The sequence below is a fragment of the Balaenoptera ricei genome, chromosome 13 (assembly GCF_028023285.1).
Source record: "Balaenoptera ricei isolate mBalRic1 chromosome 13, mBalRic1.hap2, whole genome shotgun sequence".
Classification (NCBI taxonomy): domain Eukaryota; kingdom Metazoa; phylum Chordata; class Mammalia; order Artiodactyla; family Balaenopteridae; genus Balaenoptera; species Balaenoptera ricei.
The window spans coordinates 101,077,813-101,098,159 of NC_082651.1; the positions used below are offsets into that span (position 1 = coordinate 101,077,813).

General features: G+C 49.4%; 1 protein-coding gene across 7 annotated transcripts in view; it reads right to left on the reverse strand.

The window, feature by feature from the left end:
- TRAPPC12 (trafficking protein particle complex subunit 12) overlaps nt 1-20,347 on the reverse strand; it is a 65,612-nt gene that overhangs the window by 34,544 nt on the left and 10,721 nt on the right. For all 7 annotated transcript variants that reach the window (XR_009506379.1, XM_059942301.1, XM_059942298.1 and 4 more), the window contains 3 exons: nt 14,629-14,745; nt 2,421-2,534; nt 1,120-1,258 (listed from right to left, as the gene is read on the reverse strand). Coding sequence is in view for 6 of the 7 variants with exons in the window: in XM_059942301.1 (XP_059798284.1) it covers nt 1,120-1,258; nt 2,421-2,534; nt 14,629-14,745 (370 nt within the window). In the remaining variant the exon portion in view is untranslated. The remainder of the gene's footprint in view (nt 1-1,119; nt 1,259-2,420; nt 2,535-14,628; nt 14,746-20,347) is intronic.

Below are 20,347 nucleotides of genomic sequence, written 5' to 3' on the forward strand. Positions count from 1 at the left end.
CATTTTTTGAAACTTCTACAAAAATTACCATCTTTATTATTAATTGGGCTTTTGTAGTCTCTTGTCCTGTTTTTATATTTTCTGCCTCAATCAAGCTCTGCATTTCCTGGCAACCAGGACCTTTCTTTGTTGCTCCACTGCTGCATCCAACAGACGCTGACCAGCCAATCTTACAAAAGATGGCAGCGATCTACGGTGTGTCACTCGTGAATTAAGAACAGATAAGAAAAACAGCCAGTGCAGTGATTACTACGTGCGGCCACTTCTAAGCGCCTTACACATACGACCTCATTTACTCTTCATGACTCCCCAGGAAGAAGCACGGTTACCACCCGTGTTGTACCGATAAGGACACCGGGGCAGAGATGCAGAATCACTGGCCCAAGGTCACACACGAGTAAGAGGAGGGGCCAGGATTTAACAGGGAGTCTGGCTCCAGAGCCCGGGCTTTCAGTACCCATGCTTATGCTGCCTCTCAGAGGTCCTTCCAAATTGTTTTACATTTAATACAAACATTTGATGGGTTTCAAACATATTTACAAGGTTCTCCACCAAGAGATGTTCATTCTACCTCAAGACTGCTCCAGGAGGCTCTTCGTAACCGGCCCTCTCCCTTCCTCAAGTCTTATTTCTGGCCACCTTCCGACAACTACCCCACGCTGCAGCCCAGTGTTTCCAAATGATGGTCCTGACCCATTGGTGGGCTGCAACCAGACTTTTAAATAAATTAAATAAATCAGAATGGAGATTAGGAGAAAATGGCACAGAATAAGAATTGCTGCATGACTGTCTGTCTCTGTTTCATTTCTGTGTGTACGTTTGCACTAAGTCATGATACGAGATTATTTTTTACTCCGGAGCACAGTCTGAATGTCACCACCTAATCCTCATACCAGATCTTAGTGCCATGGCACAGCAGGTGCCCGAGAAATGGCTGCGGAATGGGCAGACGGATGTGTCAGTGAGTCTGTCCAGGTCAGTGTGTTCAGGAGCCAGAGCGAGGTCACCCTGTAGGTCAAGGCTCACTGCGGGCCGCTCATCTGATGACCAGGACTGGATACGTAAGTGCAGGCAAAGCAAAGCACATGCAAAAGCACTGACGTTAACCCAGAGCCTTACCCCTACGCCCAGGGTACACGTGAGGGTAGTACTCGTAATAGAGATCTGGCTGATCCAGGTTCCCGAAGGGCTCAAACTCCATCTCGGCATTCTGGAAAAGGCCCAGCTTCACCAGCAGCGCCAGCCTCACAAACCAAAGCTAAAAACACAAAATATAATTGAAATAATAGGTTATCTACGTATCGCAGGTTCAGAGATTCCTATTCCCTTTTAAATTGATATCAGAGCTCGATTTCAAATACATTAAAACAAGGGCTAAACTATCTATCTTTCTTAGCACGTTTGCGTAATTACAGGTTTATAAAAATGGATTTAAAAAGAGACACCCCCTCCCCGAAGGAGAGCAGAATCCAGGGGTTGTGGTGAAGGAGGAGCCAGTACGGACCGAGGGGGTCGGCCGGCGAGGGCAGGGGGAGCGGGCGGCGGAGCTGTGTGTGTGGGGGGAGCGGCGAAGGGCGTGGCATCTCCGGGGTGAGGGGCATGGGGGGTGCAGTCGGTTCCGGTGGCCAGAACCCACGCACCTTCAGGAAACCAGCGGAAGCCACGTGAGAGGGCAGGGTTGGGGCCTCGGAAGTGACCCAAGTCAACCTCGTTCCACCACGGAGAGAAACGAGGTGTAAAAGCAGTGACCACGTGGCAAGGGCCGGACTGAAAAGCCGGGCACCGCGCCGAGCGAAGGCCGCCCTGCTCCGGCCCGCAGTGCACGGCAGTTGGGGGCGCCGCCTGTAACCTGGGGGTGGCGGGCGGGGCTCGCAGCTGCAGAGCAGGAAGGTGGCGGCAGTCTGTGGGACGACCATGAAGAGGGAGCGGGGGTCGGCTCACGCGAGAAGCGGAGCCGTGTCTGGGGAGGGCCACCCTGGCCGTGGGGACGGGCTTCAGACATGAGCAAGGAAAACCTCCTCCGCTTGGGCCAGAGGCCGGGGGACGCGGCGCGAGTAACGTGGGCCGTGCGCTCCTGACCGCCCCCCGCCAGCTCCCGGCTGGCAGACGGAGAAACAGGAGCACGGCCCAGACCGCTGCGCCCGGAGGTCTCCAGGGTCCCTCCTCCCACCAGCTCTGCACGGACTTGGAGCATCTGGAGGCTGGTTTGATTTGGGGGGGGCGGGTTCCCATAGAATTTCGAATAAAAGTTAGCAAATGCCCCGTGGAGAGGTGGGAATTGAAGGGCTTCTGCAGCTGCTCCTCGTGAGAGGAGCTTCCTGTCGTTCAGAACTCTACTCTCCGCGCTCCTCCCTCTTGAAGAATTTAAGGCCCTTCCAGCCCCCAGACGCTGCGGAAGCCGAGAAGCATCAGGGCGGTACCTGCAGGGAGTCGGCGGTGTGGCTGGTCGGCAGCCCGCTCTTGCCGTAGCCTTGGCCGTGGGCCGTAAGGAGCCGCCCGCACAGGTCCACGGCTGCCCTCCAGTTCTTGCAGCTCTGAAAGACACGGGGACACGTCACCAAGGGCTCGGCCGCTCAGACGCGAAGGCCGGACGGGCGTTAGGCAGGAAGGGGGCCGAACCGGAGACGCGCTTCAAGACGAGCGACAGAGAGTACCTTAACAGTTAACCCCTGACAGAGCGCGGGGGAAGAATTCTTGTCGAGAGCTCCCCGACCACAAATCCGTAAGACTGCTTTCCTTTCTAGCAAGACACCTCTACCTTGTGATTTTTATCAAATTACAATCAAATATTTAATTTTAATCTGTGTGTTGGATATATCTGTATCTAAGGTCTGTGTGTGACTGACTGTAGTGGTTTATATGTTTAACATGATTCTGTGTTCTCAATATGAAAAACAAATCAATGAACTACGCCGACGCAACATGCTCTAGGCCGTGTATCCACACGCAGCGCTTCATGTTATAACTAGAACCACAGGAACGCTGGCTGACACCGACACACGGGCTCAGGGACTCGGCCTCACCGTGCCCGTCTCTGCCCTGACGCGACACAGAAAGGAGGGCCACCAGGCAAATGGGTGGGGAAGCATCGCCAGAGGGAACGTCTGACCCTTTAAGAAGCTGGAAGTGGGTGCTGGACGCAGGCTCTCCCGACAGAAGCACCACCCGCGCCGCGTCGGCGCACATCCCAGCCCGCAGGGCAGAGGCGGGGCAGGGGCCGGAGCAGGGGGTGAACACACATCTTCGCACCTGTTAACCTTGGCTCCAGCAAGGAAGGGGGGCAGTAAACTGCTGTTTTCAAGGACGCACTGAGTGATTTTGCGTCTGCGAAGTGCTTCTTGAACAAGAAGCCGGGGGTGCGGGGGGAGCGTGTCCAGCCTGTTGTCTCCTCAGTCAGAATTCACATTTCTTTCTATGACGCAGTCAGCAAGGACCAGCTCCTCGTGGAGGAACCCTCCTTCCTCCTCTTCCTCTCTCACGTGTGTGCGTGCGTGCATGTGTGCGTGCCCAGCCCGCTTACTGCAACCGGGGCGGGAAGGACGTTGGTGCGGCACGAGTCCAGGCTCCACGGTGAACTGGTCGTGTGCCCTAGCGCAAGCCGCCTGCCCTCCCCAGCCACGGGCACCTCGGGCTCCTCACGGCTCCTCCTGACCCGACAGGTCATGGCTTTTTAGTGCCGAGTGATATTCCAGCATCTGGACGAACCACCGTCACCCATTCACCTGCTGAAGGGCACCTTGGCCACGTCCAGTTTTTGGCCACGATGAATAAAGGTGCTATGAACACGCAAGTGCGGGCTTTCGTGCGGACGTGAGCTTGAAATCCTCTGGGCAAGCAGCAAGGAGCAGGACTGCCGGACTGGATGGCAGGATCCTCTGGCTGTACACGGGCCCTCGAGGCCGTGCACACCTCCTGCTCCCACCAGCAGAGAACGGAGCCCGCTGGCCGCATGCCCGCCAGCACCCGCGGGGTCAGCGTCTGGATTCCAGCCGCTCTCAGCGGCGTGCAGTGCTCTCTCAGCGGCGTGCAGTGCTCTCTCAGCAGCGTGCAGTGCTCTCTCAGCGTTGCATGGGCTTCTCAACACTTTCCTCTCGCATTATTTTCCTCACTGGCCCGACAGCCGGCGCCAGCTATCAGATTCCTGTCAGCAAGCTGCAACTGTAACAGGATGACGCAAACCTGATTTCTTAAAATACATCTTGCAGCTTTTTCTTTCCACGATGAGAAGACTGGCACAGAAACAGCGCAGTGTCAGGCCTCCTGCTCCAGGGCCATATGCTGTCCAGCTCTGAGAGCCACTGGTCCATCCTGAGACCGGACTGGAGCCGCTTCCCTCGAAATGGTACAAAGTACAACAGAAATGATTTCCAGGAACACAGGACTTCCACGTTCTGGTGGGTAGCTCAGAAATATTTTTAGGCCGGTTAAGATAATTTATACTAAAACTATCTTCAGATGCTTTCTCCGGTCTAAATTCAGCACAATAATCCCTTTCTATGGTAACAGCGGCCGTGTATATCCTCCTTGGGCTGCAAACGTGGAAAGGGACAGGGAAGGGTGTTCTGCTGAGTTCGGACCAGCTCTGTGTATACATCTCAGTGGGTCCCGTGTGCAGGGCTTGGTGACGGCCTCTTCCTGCCCGCCTGCGTCACACACGCTGACCCCTCCTGCCGGTGACACTAGATCGCAACAGAGCGCACGGGGCAGTCTTCCCAGGAAAGGACTTCAGCTGAGAGCGACTGAGGGATGACCCAGTGAGGAGGGCAGGTGTGAGCAGCCGGGAAGCACAGGAGCAGGAGGGAAGGCCCTGTGGCCCGAGGGAGGGGGGCAGGGGAGGGTGGGCAGCACAGGTGAGGACGGGGGCAGGGAAGGCCAGGCCCCTGCGCAGGCTTTCAAGAGCATGGCGACATTCTGGAAACAGCAGCCCCTGCCGTGATGAAGAGTGAATCTGAGGGGCCATGCAGATGTCGCCGCAGCACTCGGGAGGGTACCCAGTCCTCCAGACCCCACGTCGGCCTGTGGACCACACCCACCGCCGCTTGGCCCCTTCCGCAGGCTCCAGGCGGCTCTGTGCACCCTCCGAGGGGGGGGGCGCTCATCTGCTGCCGGGGGACCGAGCGGCCCGCAGGGCCCAGGATACTCCGTGGTCCTGACAGGACACGTGGCCGCTGCCACCTTGGAGGGACTGTGGACCATGCCCCCTCAACGGCTTGTGACTGGCCCACAGCGAGAAAGGCCCAGAGGCTGAGAAACTTCTACAGGATGAGATGTCTGTTGAATAAAACAGTAACAAAAAGGGGCTTGTATGTGGTACATCTCATTTTTCTCATTATTATTAATGGATATTGAATTTTACAAGAGTTTTAGTCTGCTAAAGACTGGAAAGTCAAAAAAAAACAAAACAGAAAAACCCAAAACCCAAAACCAAGCCCCACTGCCCTCAGTGCCGAGCCTGAAAAGCACAGCTGCAGGTGGCCTGTAGCAGCCTGTGGGCTGCAGAGGGCAGGGGGACAAGACTGGGTGACCATCTGGGCCTCTGAGATAGTCAGAGGGAAAGAAGCATAAGCAGCTGGCGTGTGGCCTGTGCCCGCCCGAGACGGAACGTGGGAGGACTGCCCGTGGAGGGTGTGGGCAGCGGCCGGGGCAGGGAGGAGGGGCCGTCCAGTCGGCCAGGCGGGGACACAGAGCCAGAATGAAGGAAGGTGGCGTCCTGGGAGCAGAGAGGAGACGCGAGCGGGTGGAGGTCGGATCCACGAGATGGGAGGTAAACGAGCCGCGGCGGGCAGCGAGGAGGCAGCTCCGGGGTCTGCAAGTCGCCAAGCTCCCGGGGGCAGCGCCAGGGACAGCGAGACTCAGTGCTCGTTTCTAACCAAATACTCGGAGCCTTACACAGCAAAGGCGGACCAAGCTGGAGACAGGCCGACTGCCCGCTGGGAAGGAAGGAGAGAGCTGTCTGTGGTCGGGGAAGGATTCTGACCGCAGACCTCCGGAGGCGAGTGCCCGGCGGGAAGGGAAGGCTTCGGTCTGGGGATGGGGAGGGGAGGCCATTCATTGAGGAGTAGGGGGAGGGGCGGGGTCTGAAAGAAGCAGGGATCCTTTAAAAAGGCACTGAGAACAACCAGAAGCGCCCACCGGCACACACACACACAGGGGATGGGACTTGGGTCTTCCGGACAACGGGTAACCCAACCTAAAACCTGACTCCCTAGTCTTTAGCTTCCTGAGGGCTCAGGGTGGTGGTGAGCAATTAGGGAAACGTCTAACAACGTCCCTCAGGCGCCAGTACTGAAAAGTGGGTTGGGAAACACTGCTCTAGGGTGCGGTCCAGCTCACCCATCCTGCCCGCATAAAAGACAGCCTCGCATTCCAGGTAACTGTCAACTGCGACTGTGTCCTGTCTCCTCCTCTGGGTGAGGTCCTGGGGCAGTGGCCTTGTCTAGGGCACTGGTTTTAGCCTCTAACAGTATTTCTTTACTGTGGCCCTTATCACATATAGATGCTCCAAGATTTGTGAAACATGAAATAGTGAAGTCACAGAACTATAAAAGGCAGTAAAAAAAATAATACATTAGTAATGGAAGAGATGCAAATCACAATTTACTAGTGAGTTGACCTTCAACAGCTCCCACCGCCCCCCCAAAAAAAAAGAAAGAAAAAAGATTAAAAAAAGCAAATGCCATTGCTAGCCTAAGAAATGAGAAAAAACAATTTTTTAAAAAGAACAAGTCAGGGCAGACAAGGAGACATGAAAGCAAGTACATGCACATGGTACTGGTAAAGGTGCACTGCTATCCTGTTTCTGAAAAATATGTATTAATAGTCTGTATTAATATGTCTCAGAACTGTCCCTACTCTGACCCAGTCATTCTCCTCCTAGGATTGATCCTAAAGAAATAATCCAAGGACTGGGTCCAGGACCTGCAGGAAAAAATCCACGTGTAAGTGGATCCACGCAGTTCACACCCGTGTTGTTCAAGGGTCAACTGTAATACGGAATTGTGTTTGTATAACACAAATACATACACGTATCTATCCACATTCACACAGAGACACACTGCATGTATACACACACATACTAAACTAAATGTTAGTACACAATGCCATCATGGTATCGCTTATATGTGGAATCTAAAAAAAAACATGATACAAATGAACTTATATACAAAACAGAAATAGATTCACAGACGTAGAAAACAAACTTATGGTTACCAAAGGGGAAGTGGTGGGAGGGATAAATTAGGAGTTTGGGATTAACATATACACACTACTATACATAAAACAGGTAACCAACAAGGACCTACTGTATAGCACAGGGAACTCTATTCAATATCTTGTAATAACTTATAATGGAAAAGAATATATATACACACATATATGTGTGTGTGTATATATATATATATATATATATATATATATATATATATATATATATAACTGAATTGCTATGCTATACACCTGAAACTAACACAACACTGTAAATCAAATATACTTCAAAAAAATGTTAGTACATACTAACTAAGATTTTAACCAACAGTGGTTTACGCAATCAATTTCTCTTCCATTTTTCTGCAGTAAGAACATGCTGTTTGTAAAATGAGGAAGAGAGGTTTGGGACTCAAGGACAGGCTGAACACCCACCCGGTGGGACAGCAGCCTCGCAAACGCAGCCTTTACGTCCTGGTCTAGGAACGGGTGGTGGCTTGTCCACCTCTGCCTCATGTGATGGGGCCCCGACTCTCACCTGATGTGCAGGAACCACACTAATGCCTGTAGAAATAACACATCATTTTTTCTACCCAGTACAGATGTGTACCAAGTACTAAGTACGGCAGCTAAAGCACGAGGGGAGAGGGTTTTTTCTGGGGTGGGTGTGCGGGGGACTTTAGCTCTAGGAGATAAGGAGCCCGTTGACACCGTCCCAGAAAGAAGGTGTCTGGGAGCAGAAATATATTAATGAGACTATCTGATCATGGATATTTATGTATTTTTGAAACAAATAAGAAATAGTTATTACACAGCAAAGACTCCTATCTTATTTTATATCCACTATATATATAGGTACCCACCACTAATAAAGCATTTAAATGTGTAATAAAATTATTTGCAGTACTTTGCAAATATGAAGTGCTCCACAAATGATTAAAAATAGTAAAATGTATCACATAAAAAGCCTTCGGCTCTTGCTAGGATTCTTATACTAAGATATGTTTTCTATATTTCAAACCACATCACCATTAAAAATGAAGCCAAAACCTACCACCATCTTAATTATTCATTTTTTTAGTAAATGTAAGTCTTTTCAAAAGTGGCTTCTTTCCTAACTGAAAATAGAAAGCAGATCTGTTATGCTCCTGTTAGCTTCTCCCCACTGATGACTGAGTACAGTCGCTCCCACTCCCCCTTCCTTCCCCCCATATACACAGGTTCCGCATTCAAGGACTCAACCAACCTCAGACTGAAAATATTCAGAAAAAATTCCTGAAAGTTCAAAAAAGCAAAACCTGGACTTGCCTTGCACCGGCAAAGAGTCACGTGGCACTTAGATTGTATTAGCTGTTGTCAGTGATCTAGAGATGATGTCAGGGACACGGGGGATGTGGGCGGGTTACATGCCAATACTACGCCCTTTTATACAGGAGATGTGAGCGTCACGGGTCTCGTATCCATGGGGGTCCTGGAACCAAACCCCACAACACTGAGGGACGACTGCCAAGGAAGACTCACGCTGATACGTGCCACTCTTGACGGCACGTGCCTTTCTTAGGCTGAGCCCTCTTCGGTTAATATCACCGGTCAGTAAGTGACATGTAATCATTTCTAAGCACGCTTACACTAACCCGGCAGCCAAACTTCTAGGAGTCAGAATGACCTACTTCCTGGGGACAATTAGTAACGAACAGCACGTGGAGGGAGTCCGGGCACCTCCTGCCTACCTGTTGGCAGCCTGTTTGGGGACTCATCCTGATCCGCTCTGGCCAGTGCGGCTCAGGACCAGAGGTGACCAGACAGTTCCTCTAATCTCTACGTTAAATCTGATTATCTTCTGGTTTGAGAGTCAGACATGGTTGCAGAGGAAACAGAGAGATGAAATGAATTTCTTTGTATCATAATTTAAAAAGAAAAAAAGAAAGAAAAAAAGGGAAAGAACATAAAGAAGTTGCTAGAAAAGCTGACCATTTACAATTTATGATTCCCCAAATAATATCCTTCCTGACAGAATATTTACGTGGCTAAACTACAAGTTTACTGTGTACTTCGAAGACACTTCCAGGCACAGGAATATTTTTGTTCACGCCGAGTGGGATCAACACAGACTGTCTTGTCCACCAGAGGCCTGGCAGCAATCAGGAGCTACTGACTGTTCCCGGGGGTTCCAGGAGTGCTGGGTGAAGGGGCTGCTGCAGGAGTGTGGCCGAGGCCAGGAGCACCTCGCAGGGGCGGTGATGCAGCCAGGGCCGGGCGACAGAAGCAAGCGCAGGCCAGAGGTGGCGGCTGCAGGAGAGCTGTGGCCGTGGGACTGCCGCCAGGAAGGAGCTCGCTCTGCCCCCGCCCCCCGCCCCAGCTCCCAGTGCCCCTCTCCAACGGGGAAGCAGGAGAGCAGGGGCAGGGCAGGAAGGGCCGGAGGACAGACGCAGAGAACGTCCAGGGCTGGCACCGGCTGAACCTGGCCAAGGCAGATTTTGCGGCCAACACTAGTTCTAGGTTTGCAGGGCTCCCCCGGCCTCAGGGTTGAGGCCGAGGGACTCTCAGCTCGTTCTCAAGCACGAACGCGAGCCGGGGCGTTGCACACAGCCTTCGCGCTTCGACCTTCTTGCTCAGCACTGTTCTGGAAATTTACCCATACTGATGAACGTGGCTCTTGTGCCTGTATTTCAACTGCTCTGGATATTAAGGTTTTTAATAAAGTTTTTGGCCGATACAAATCATACAGCACATTCCTGAACATATCTTCACGCACATGCACAGAGGCTTCCTAAAGCATGTGATTGAAAGTGGCACGAGCCACGTATTTTACCAGCTGCTGCTAAACTGCTCCGCAAGGCGGCCCTTCCGGTTCAGGCGCCCCGCAAGGCGGCCCTTCCCGTTCAGGCGCCCCGCACACGCACCCCTGCTGACATCTGCTGCTCCCAATTCGATGGGGCTGACACGCAGGACACTCTTGTCTCACTGAGATTTCTGTGGTCCCAGCGAGGCTGAGCATTTTTTCCATGCTTAGTGGCTGTTTGGTTTCCATGAACTGCATCTTCATATCTTTCGCCTGTTTTTCTATCGGGCTGTATCTGTTTCTTATAAATTAGACGAAGGTCTTGATGTATATTTCAAACATCTTCTCTCATTTTTTAATGCTCTTTATGGTGTTTTTGTTAAACACAGTTTTAAATTTCAGAGTAGTCAGCTTATCGATATTTCCTGGAAGGTTTAGTTTTTTGTGTCTTGTTAAGAAGTGCTTCTCTGGCCTGAGTCACTAAGAGTCTCTTCTGTTTTTTGAAATTACTTCACTTGGAATTCCCTTCTGGGTGTGCTTAGAAGCAGCGGTCTTTTTATTTTCCCACTTGAACATCCAGTTAATGCCACGCCCTTCATCCGTCAGTTCATTCCGCTCTTTCCCCAATAACCTGCCACGCGGCTCTTCCCACACGCGTCCCCCGTGCCAATCCTGCACGGCCCCTCGGTGTGGGGACCGCCCCTGGCCTCCGTCCCGCTGCTGTGGTGGGCAAGCGGCTCCTGCTGCACTTTCACTCTTTCCAGCGCTTGTCCTTGTGTGTTTCCAGTGAGCATGCAGGGCGGATGTCGCCTCTATCCCACACGTCAAGCGTGCGCGTGTGTGCATGCGTGTGCACACGTGTACGTGCGTGCGTGTGCGCGTACGCACAGACACGCGCGCTGGATGCCGGGAGGCGGGGGTTACTTCTCCAGCATCGAAAGAGTGAGCACTGCCTTCGGCTTTCTGATGCTCCTTCGCTCTCCGGACTTGCCTGAGAGGTGAGGTAGAGCCGGCAGGGCCAGGGTCTCTGTGCACTGTGTGTGTGTCTCTCTGTTCCCAGAAAAAGGCTGCAGGAGACAGGGCTGGCCTCTGCCCGCTCCTCCCCATCTCCCTGCACAGCTCTGGGTGGCCGACGGGCGAGCCAGGTAGCAGGTGTGCAGGAGGGGATGAAGGAGACCCGAGGACAGGCGGGGGCGACCACACAGCATTGGCTCTAACGCCCGGCGCCCCCTTCCTTCAGGACAGCGGGACCTCAGCTCCGCAACCGCGCGAGCCGGGGCCTGTGATTACAGGCCGCCTGCTGCTTGATGATAATTACGGATTTCTCCAGAGTGTCTTGCGCTATTTCTATCTCACTGTTTTCCACCTCTAGTTCCCATTCTTGGTGGTCCTCCTCCATTTTCAATAGTAGATGTCAGAAATGTTTTGGTAAAAAAATTGCTTTTAAAATTAGAATTTAAATATACCATGTTAATCTTTAAGTGCTGTGGAGAAAATCTTAAAAATCTCATAATTATTGTATATGACATGTAGAACTCTGATAATGAAGGTATTTAAATATGGGGAAAAGATCTAAGCTTAAATAAATACGACCTTTTTTAAACTAGGAAGTAAGATATAGACTCTATTTGAGAAACTGAACATAGGCATTCCACAACTTCCAAATGAGAAAAATAGTCCAATAAAAATCACTCAAGGGCTTCCCTGGTGGCGCAGTGGTTGAGAGTCTGCCTGCCAATGCAGGGGACACGGGTTCGAGCCCTGGTCTGGGAGGATCCCACATGCCACGGAGCAACTAGGCCCGTGAGCCACAACTACTGCGCCTGCGCGTCTGGAGCTTGTGCTCCGCAACAAGAGAGCCTGCGATAGTGAGAGGCCCGCGCACCGCGATGAAGAGTGGCCCCCGCTTGCCGCAACTAGAGAAAGCCCTTGCACAGAAACGAAGGCCCAACACAGCCAAAAATAAATAAATAAATAAAATTAAAAAAAAAAAAAAAACAGAATGCCTAATTACATTTGAATTACAGACAACAAATAGTTTAAAAAAAAAAAATCACTCAAGTAACTGATAGTACGTACATAACTTTTCCCCACCTACGACTTAAAGGAAATCATTAACGCCACATATGACACCACTGAAGTAATTAAAACATCTTTCTCCAGAGGCTGTGACGTTCATTTCCCTGTAAATTACAATCTTAGAATACTCTGACATTACTTAGGAAAATACACTGAGAAACTCTTTCCTAGTCTTAAAGACGAGAGCAATTATTTTAGGGCATAATTAAAATGCCAGGGCAAGGTAATGGTCTTTTTATGAATACATTTCCCACCTTAAACAGGTCTCCTTGTTAGGACTGTTAATAAAATTTCTACTGGCCTCAAGTATTTTCAATGTATGAAAAACAATCAAACCACCACATACATTTATTAACAGCAGGAATAATCAAAGGAGGTAAAAAGATGGCCTGAGAATTAATGACACCGACTGCGTGTGGCTCCGTGTCCTCTCTAAGCGTTATCATTACAACTCACACTTTGGGTACGACTTTGGGTACGGCCGACTGCTCACGACACTGGCCAAGTAAAGGGAACGACAGCGGCCCACTCCACAAGGGAGACCTGTTCATTCCACCAGATTCACGTGGCCGTGGACACAGTTACCTTCTAAGACCTGTAACTTCATTAACAAACGATAATGCATACAGACACTTAAAGGTTAGCTGTTCCCTCTCCCTTTTAAAAATAGAATATCTCCACATCTTTCCTTCCCAAAGCTTCTCATTCATGGGAATAAGTCTAGAATCACTTCAGTGAAAGAAACTCAATGAAACATTTGATTTACATTTACTAAAAACTAAACTTTAATTGGTTTCAACGTGAAAATGTCAGCAAACCGCCTAAGCAAGTGTTTCTTTCTTCTTCTTTTGTTTTTTTTAGGTCTCTCTCTCTCTCTTTTCTTTAAGCAAGTGTTTCTTACTGACCTTTTTGAGGACACAAGCTTTTGTAACATCACAAAAGACGCTGTGGGGCAGACAGTTTCCAGTGGCTCACAGGCCACCAGAAGCATCTGCCCCGCCCAGCTTAAAATGCCTGCAGTCAGAGTTTCCTATTTCAGAAGAGCGTCTCTGTCTGGTGTTTGCACTTACTCCTGTTAATGAATAAAGAAAGGCTTTTGTGTGCATTTCTGGGGAATCCACTCATTTAATAATAAACCTTCTAGAGTTACAGAAAGATAGAGAAGATGAAAAGGCAGAGGGCTATGTACCAGATGAAGGAACAAGAAAAAACCCCAGAAAAACAACTAAATGAAGTGGAGATAGGCAACCTTCCAGAAAAAGAATTCAGAATAATGATAGTGAAGATGATCCAGGACCTTGGAATAAGAATGGAGGCAAAGATTGAGAAGATGCAAGAAATGATTAACAAAGACCTAGAAGAATTAAAGAACAAACAAAGAGAGATGACCAATACAATAACTGAAATGAAAACTACACTAGAAGGAATCAGTAGCAGAATAACTGAGGCAGAAGAACGGATAAGTGACCTGGAAGACAGAATGGTGGAATTCACTGCTGCGGAACAGACTAAAGAAAAAAGAATGAAAAGAAATGAAGACAGCCTAAGAGACCTCTGGGACAACATTAAACACAACAACATTCGCATTATAGGGGTCCCAGAAGGAGAAGAGAGAAAGAAAGGACCAGAGAAAATATTTGAAGAGATTATAGTCGAAAACTTCCCTAACATGGGAAAGGAAATAGCCACCCAAGTCCAGGAAGCGCAGAGAGTCCCATACAGAATAAACCCAAGGAGAAACACGCCGAGACACATAGTAATCAAAGTGGCAAAAATTAAAGACAAAGAAAAATTATTGAAAGCAGCAAGGGAAAAACGACAAATAACATACAAGGGAACTCCCATAAGGTTAACAGCTGATTTCTCAGCAGAAACTCTGCAAGCCAGAAGGGAGTGGCATGATATACTTAAAGTGATGAAAGGAAAGAACCTACAACCAAGATTACTCTACCCGGCAAGGATCTCATTTAGATTTGATGGAGAAATCAAAAGCTTTACAGACAAGCAAAAGCTAAGAGAATTCAGCACCACCAAACCAGCTCTACAACAAATGCTAAAGGAACTTCTCTAAGTGGGAAACACAAGAGAAGAAAAGGACCTACAAAAACAAACCCAAAACAATTAAGAAAATGGTCATAGGAACATACATATCGACAATTACCTTAAACGTGAATGGATTAAATGCCCCAACCAAAAAAAAAAAAAAAAATAATAAACCTTCTATGCCAAGTGGAGAAAACAGTATTTTAAGAAAATCAACATAAAATTATTTCACTCTAGTTATTTTTGATGAAGCATATTTAATCAAAGTATATACTGCTTCAAGTAATTTGATCATTTGAAATAATGCTTTTTAAAAACTGGACTTAAAAAATAAATAGTACGTTAACGTGATGCTCTCTGCTGCACAGGACTGGTTATCTGATCCAACAAAATTCTATTTATGTGCAAGGGCTTAGGATAAAATACTCAAAGTAATTAACTCGAGGGAAAATATTATGAAGGGAAGCAGGACTTATCAAAAAAAAAAAAAAACACAGAAAATCAAATACATTGTTACTTACAATGAGCTGTTTCAATCCAACAAAAGACTGTTCTACCGAGTTGGCGTTTAAGACCTGTCTCTTTGCTGCAGCTTTTTCACCCAGGAAGCGAAGCATTAAGTCTTTAACTGCATCTCCCTTGAAAGAATATAAGAAAAACGTGTCAGGACAATAAAATGTTAATTAAACTCAGCTAACCAGAACCCGTAGCTAACCAAAATTTCCTTTTTCTCCATCGGTGTATGGAGGTCAAAATGTGGTTATAGTACAGTCAAACTTCAATAAACCAGACGCTAAGGTATCACGATCTTTAATAAAATGTGCAGTTTAGAATGGCTCTTTCTTTTGGAGAGAGAGCAGTGAATCACCAGCGCCTGTACCAGGCTTATGTAAGGGGCACACCAAGCCCGGCGGGGGGCCGGAGGCGCGGGGCGTGGGGGGCGTGAGCGACACCGCCCCTGGGAGAAGCAGCGTGCACGGTGGGGCCCAGGCTGGGGCGGGCAGGCCTGAGCGCCCTGTGCCCGCATCCCGCCAAGCTGCCGGCCGGCCCGGGCCCCCGGGAGCCCCTAGGGCCTGGCTAGAGTACTTAGTGGTGGCCCAGGGCACTGCCTTCCGGCCAGGGCTGCGTCTCTCCCGAGCCCAAGGAGAGCAGGGGTCCCTCCCTCTGTCGGGCCCTCCGCTCGGGAAGCCGGCTGCTCCGGAAAGGCCCCCGTCAGCCTCCACACAGGGGCTCTCTCAGCCCCAGCCTCGGGTTAGACCCGCCTGCACCTGGGCCGAGTGACCGTACGGGAGGACAGATGGGCGAGGCCAGGGCAAGAGGGATAATCCATGGCCAAGTGACCCAGGAGAAACCTGGGAGGAGCCAGGACGGAGGCCCAGGTGCTCAGAGACCAAGCCGCACGTCTTACACAGGGGCAGAGATCTAGAAGCTGCAGTTCTATGATTTTTTTGCTTTCAGAGGGTAAGGTGAAATACTTCAGATGAGGGAACCACAGAAGTGGCTAACTGATCTAGGAGGGATAATTAAAGGGCGGAATAAAAAGAACTCAGCCATCTGGCTCCATAAAGCTTTGTACAAATGTAACTCCTATCAGACGAGGAGCTTTATCTGAGCCAGAGGAACTGCGAACCAGGAAAGGGCAAAATCACATCTTAATGCCGCCGAGGGAAGACCCATCTAACTTCTCCATCCTTGCAACCTTCTAAGTTAATAAGACCACACTGCGAAAATCTCCTGCCCTTTAAAATTCTCTGTTAGTTAACACCTGAGTTAGCAGGGAAGTTCCTGAGACATGAGCATATGTAAAACTGACAAACATCTCACCCCTGAAAGCCCAAAGACGCGACAAAACGCCCTAACATGGACCGGCTCTCTCCGTGTCACTCAGCTGAAGGCAGTTCTGACAGGGGCTCACAGCGCCTTTGCCGCAGACCCTCCGTGCTCACTGGAGCGAGGGGAGCAAGCTTCCTCCCCAGGATGTCTCGTGAGCTATGCGGGGTGGGATCCACCTAGAACCCCAGGGACCCCTTCCAATCAGCAAACCTTCAGGGGAGGGCACCCAGGGCAGGGGAGCGTGGGGAGACTGAGCGTGACCGAGTCAGGTGCCGGATCTCAGCTTGCAGAGGGCCTCCCCTCCTGCAGTGTGGGAACGGCTTCAGCAGTGCCGTCTAAGTTTTAATGGATGAAGTCAAAGCAGAACCCAGAGCAGCTGACTCCCAGAGCACGGGCTTTGGGCTTTACTGTCTGGAAGCCTGACAGTGGTGCTGAAAGGACAGCGGCCCAGCCTCGCCCGGCGCTCCGCCCGGGCACCACCGAGAAACGTGGCTGTGCCTCCCGGGAGGGCTCTGTCCTCCTAGTCCGGAGGGAGTGACGCCACCCGAAAAGACGACATCCCAACAAACAAACACAAAACAAACTCCAAACTCGAGGCTGTGGAGACCTTGGAACCCGCATACGTCGCTGGTGGAATGTAAGACGGTGCAGCCGTTTTGGAAGACAGCTTGGATGTGCCTCAAAACGCTAACCACACGTTTACTATGTAACCCAGCGGTCAGTGGACCCGCACAGCTCAGACCGCGCTGTTCAAGGTCAACCGCAGTTGACAACAGAAAGGAATGACGCACTGACACATGCTGCAATTCGGATGACTCCTGAACACGTTTCAATGAAAGAAGCCAGTCATGACAGACCACATGTCGTGTGATTCATTTGTATGAAGTGTCCAGAAGAGGAGGATCCAGGGAGATGGCCAGCAGGTCAGTGGTTGCCTGGAGCTGGGGTGGGGTGAAGGGATGGGGCTTCCTTCTGGGGTGATGAAAACGTTCCACAAACTGACTGTGGTGATGGCTGCACAACTGTCAGAAATGCTAAACCCACTGAACTGTACCTTAGATGTGTAAATTACATGGCATGTGAACTGCATCTTAGTTAAGCTGTAAAAACAAAAACAATCTAAACCCCTTTCGCAGGGGGCCCTAAACAAATCGGTATTTAAGGGAAGCCGTTCACTGACACGTCAGCTTTAGGACGGTTACAAACGGCTTGCTCCGGCCACTCCAGACCTTCCCCATCTCACACACATGTTCAGCGTAGGTCAGCACCCTTCACATCAGGAATCTAAGAAAGGGGAGCCAGGCCCACCTGCGAATGCGGCGAACAAACGCAGCGGCAGCAACGTCTGCTTCTGTCCATTACAGAGTGACCCAGCCTGGGCTTATCGTCCTAACGTAAACAACTAGAACACGGAAAACACACACAACAAGTGTCTTCCGACACAGAGAAGGATGTGATCTGAGACAAGGGAGAAGAGGAGTTGAGCTCCTGAACCCAAAGGCAGTTGTAGACCACAGTGGTGCGGGGGGCACACCGAGCACGGGGAACTCGCCGAGCGGGGACTGGCTGGGAGCTGGAGGGCAGCTGGCTGGACCTGGCAGTCAGAGCACCAGACAGGACGGAACTGTACAAAGAGCAGGGCTGGAAACCCGCATGGGCCCTCGAGGGTACCGCTGAGCGGTGAATGGTGCGTGCGCAGGGTGGATGCTCTGGGGACGGGGCGCAGGGACAGGGCAGCTGTGAGGTCACTTGGGGCTGAGACGTCCAGTCCAGGCCAACCATGCAGAGCGCTCTCGGACACACAGGCACTCGGTACAGGCGTCAGAAAGGTCACCCAAGTACACACGCTACTCTAAACTCACCCTAAGAAGCTAAAAAATAAACCTGAAAAGGATCAAATACATCTGCTGGCCAGAACAAAATACAAGTCTTTTTGAAGGAAGATGACAAAATATAGACACTCAACATTAGGAAATCCACAATATCCACCCTCTAATAAAAAATAACTAGACATGTGAAAACGCAGGCACACGTGACTCATGACCAAAAGAAAAAGTAAATACAAATAGACTCTGAAATTACAGAACTGATGGAATTTTCAGAATAGAACTGTGCAAGAGCTATAATAAATGTGCTCAAAGATCTAAAGTAAAACTTGCACAGAACGAGGAGAGAAAACTATATAGAAAGGAACTAAATGGAAATTATAGAGACAAAAAATACGAAAAATTTACTGACTAGCATCAGCTGCAAACTACAAAGTGCAGAAGGAAAGATGGACAAACTGAAGGACAGAATGACAGAATCCCAAACTTAAGTACAAAGAGAAAAATGATTGAAAACAAAAACAAAGACAGATCCTTAATGACCTCATTAGTAGTATCGAGTAATATGTGAAACTGGAGTTCCCAGAAGTAGAGGAGAGAGAGTGAAAAACAGAAGAGCTAACTGAAGAAGTAATGACCAAAAATGTTAAAATTGGTGAAAATAATAAAGCCACAGATCCAACAGGGTGAATGAAACCTAAGTAAGACAAACATAAAAGAAAACCATGGGAAGGCACATCAGAATCAAACTGTTGAAAACCAATGATAAAATCTTAAAACCAACCAGAGGAAAACATATACACTAGGTACAGAAGGGCAAAGATAAAAATTACTACAGACTTCACATCAGCAACGATACCAACTGGAAGACCATGGAAGGACACCTTCAAAGTGCTGAAAGGAATAAAGCTGAGTCAACCTCCAAGTCTATGTGTTGTAAACACACTGCATTTCCAGCAAAAAGAGCTTTGATAGTGAAGATGAAATTTCTTCAGACTCAAAGGCGAGAGAATTCGTAGCTAGCAGACCTGCAGGAACAGGTACATCTTCGGCCATCCGCAGGTTTCCAACACAGGGACTTAGCATGGCCCGGGAAAGGGGTTTTCACAAACTGTGGGCCTCCCTGATGGGATTCCCGTCAAATCCAAATTGCAGGAAGGGCCAGGGGAAGGAAAGAATCAGGGAACAGAATCAGACAGGGTGGTGGAAAGGCCCAGTCTCAAGTCTGGATGTTGGGTTTCCAGATCCACCAGCAAGGCCACAGCATTCTGAGTCCCCACCCTACTATCTTCCCTTCACGATCTTACTACCTTTACCACTGACATTCTGCTGCTTCTAGTTTACTTATCTCTTCTGTCTCTCTCCCTCTCCCTCCTTTACTCCCTCTCTCTCTCTCTTTACTGAACAGGCTTCATACAAATATTCTCTAACTTCCATTCTTCACTGGTTGTGAAAATTTCTGAAAGATCATTTCCCCACAAACTTTCCATTTCTCTCTTTAAGCACACAGGCCATCTAAGGCTCTAATTAGTTAAAAATGCCGACATTCCTCTTTCGATGCTATGTGGTTGGATGAAGTGTTACACGCTCACCTTCATGGCCTCTAACTTAACTCAGACTGCTATAGAAGTCACTTCATAAGGAAACAATTTAACAGTTTTCCCCCCAAATTTTATCCCATAGGAAGGAATTTTTAATTAGGCACCAAGAGGTGAGCAATTTGGAAAAATTTCGAGGTGTTTTAGAAAGCTGACTTAGAACAATGCTGCAACGGTGACAGTGGCACAGGGAGAAACTTGTGAACAGGTAAATCCAACAAATGCTTGGTTGACCTCTTACAAGCTTGGCGTGCACAGTGAGTTAATAGATGTGTTCTACCCCGATCTTAAGTCCTCTGGCAAATACACGCAGCATTTCCAAGGTAAACCACACAGTTTTTCTTTTCTATCCTGGGAATGAAAAGTTCTTTGAAGGATAATATACAACTGAAGAGACACACGTGAAGAAACAACCAGCACATTTGTTCTATGGAAAAGTCAAAGACATTTTAGGAGCTATTCTTAATTCATATTTCAGTTTACCATGAGGTTTCCAAAACAATCACTTTGAATTATAAGAAGTACAGAAGACATTGCCTTAGGATTTAAAGGAAGCAGAAAGGAAACACGCTGTCTCCTGGCTGGCCGCTAGTGTGGGTCCTGCCCATGCAGTGGGCGCCCTGACCCTGGCTGATTCACCCAGTGCCCTGCTTATTTCACAATTAGCCACCTGGAAGCTTCAAAGCTGCAGAGGAGCTATCACAGAACCCGTGCTTCTCACTGGTAGAAAGGGGCTTCATGCCTGATTCAATCTGGGTTAAACTAGCAACGAACATCAGCACTTTGTGTTCCCCAACTCAAGAATGACCGACACGCTTCACTGCAGGAGACCACCCAGCCACCCCGGGGCATTCAGCACCCCCGGCCCTGTCCACGGAAGCTCACGCGCTCAGCCCAGCCCTTTAGGCGACCACAGTGAGATACCTCTACATGGTTCTAAATGCACCCTAGGAGCCCTGGGCCTCAGCACCCTGTTGGGAACC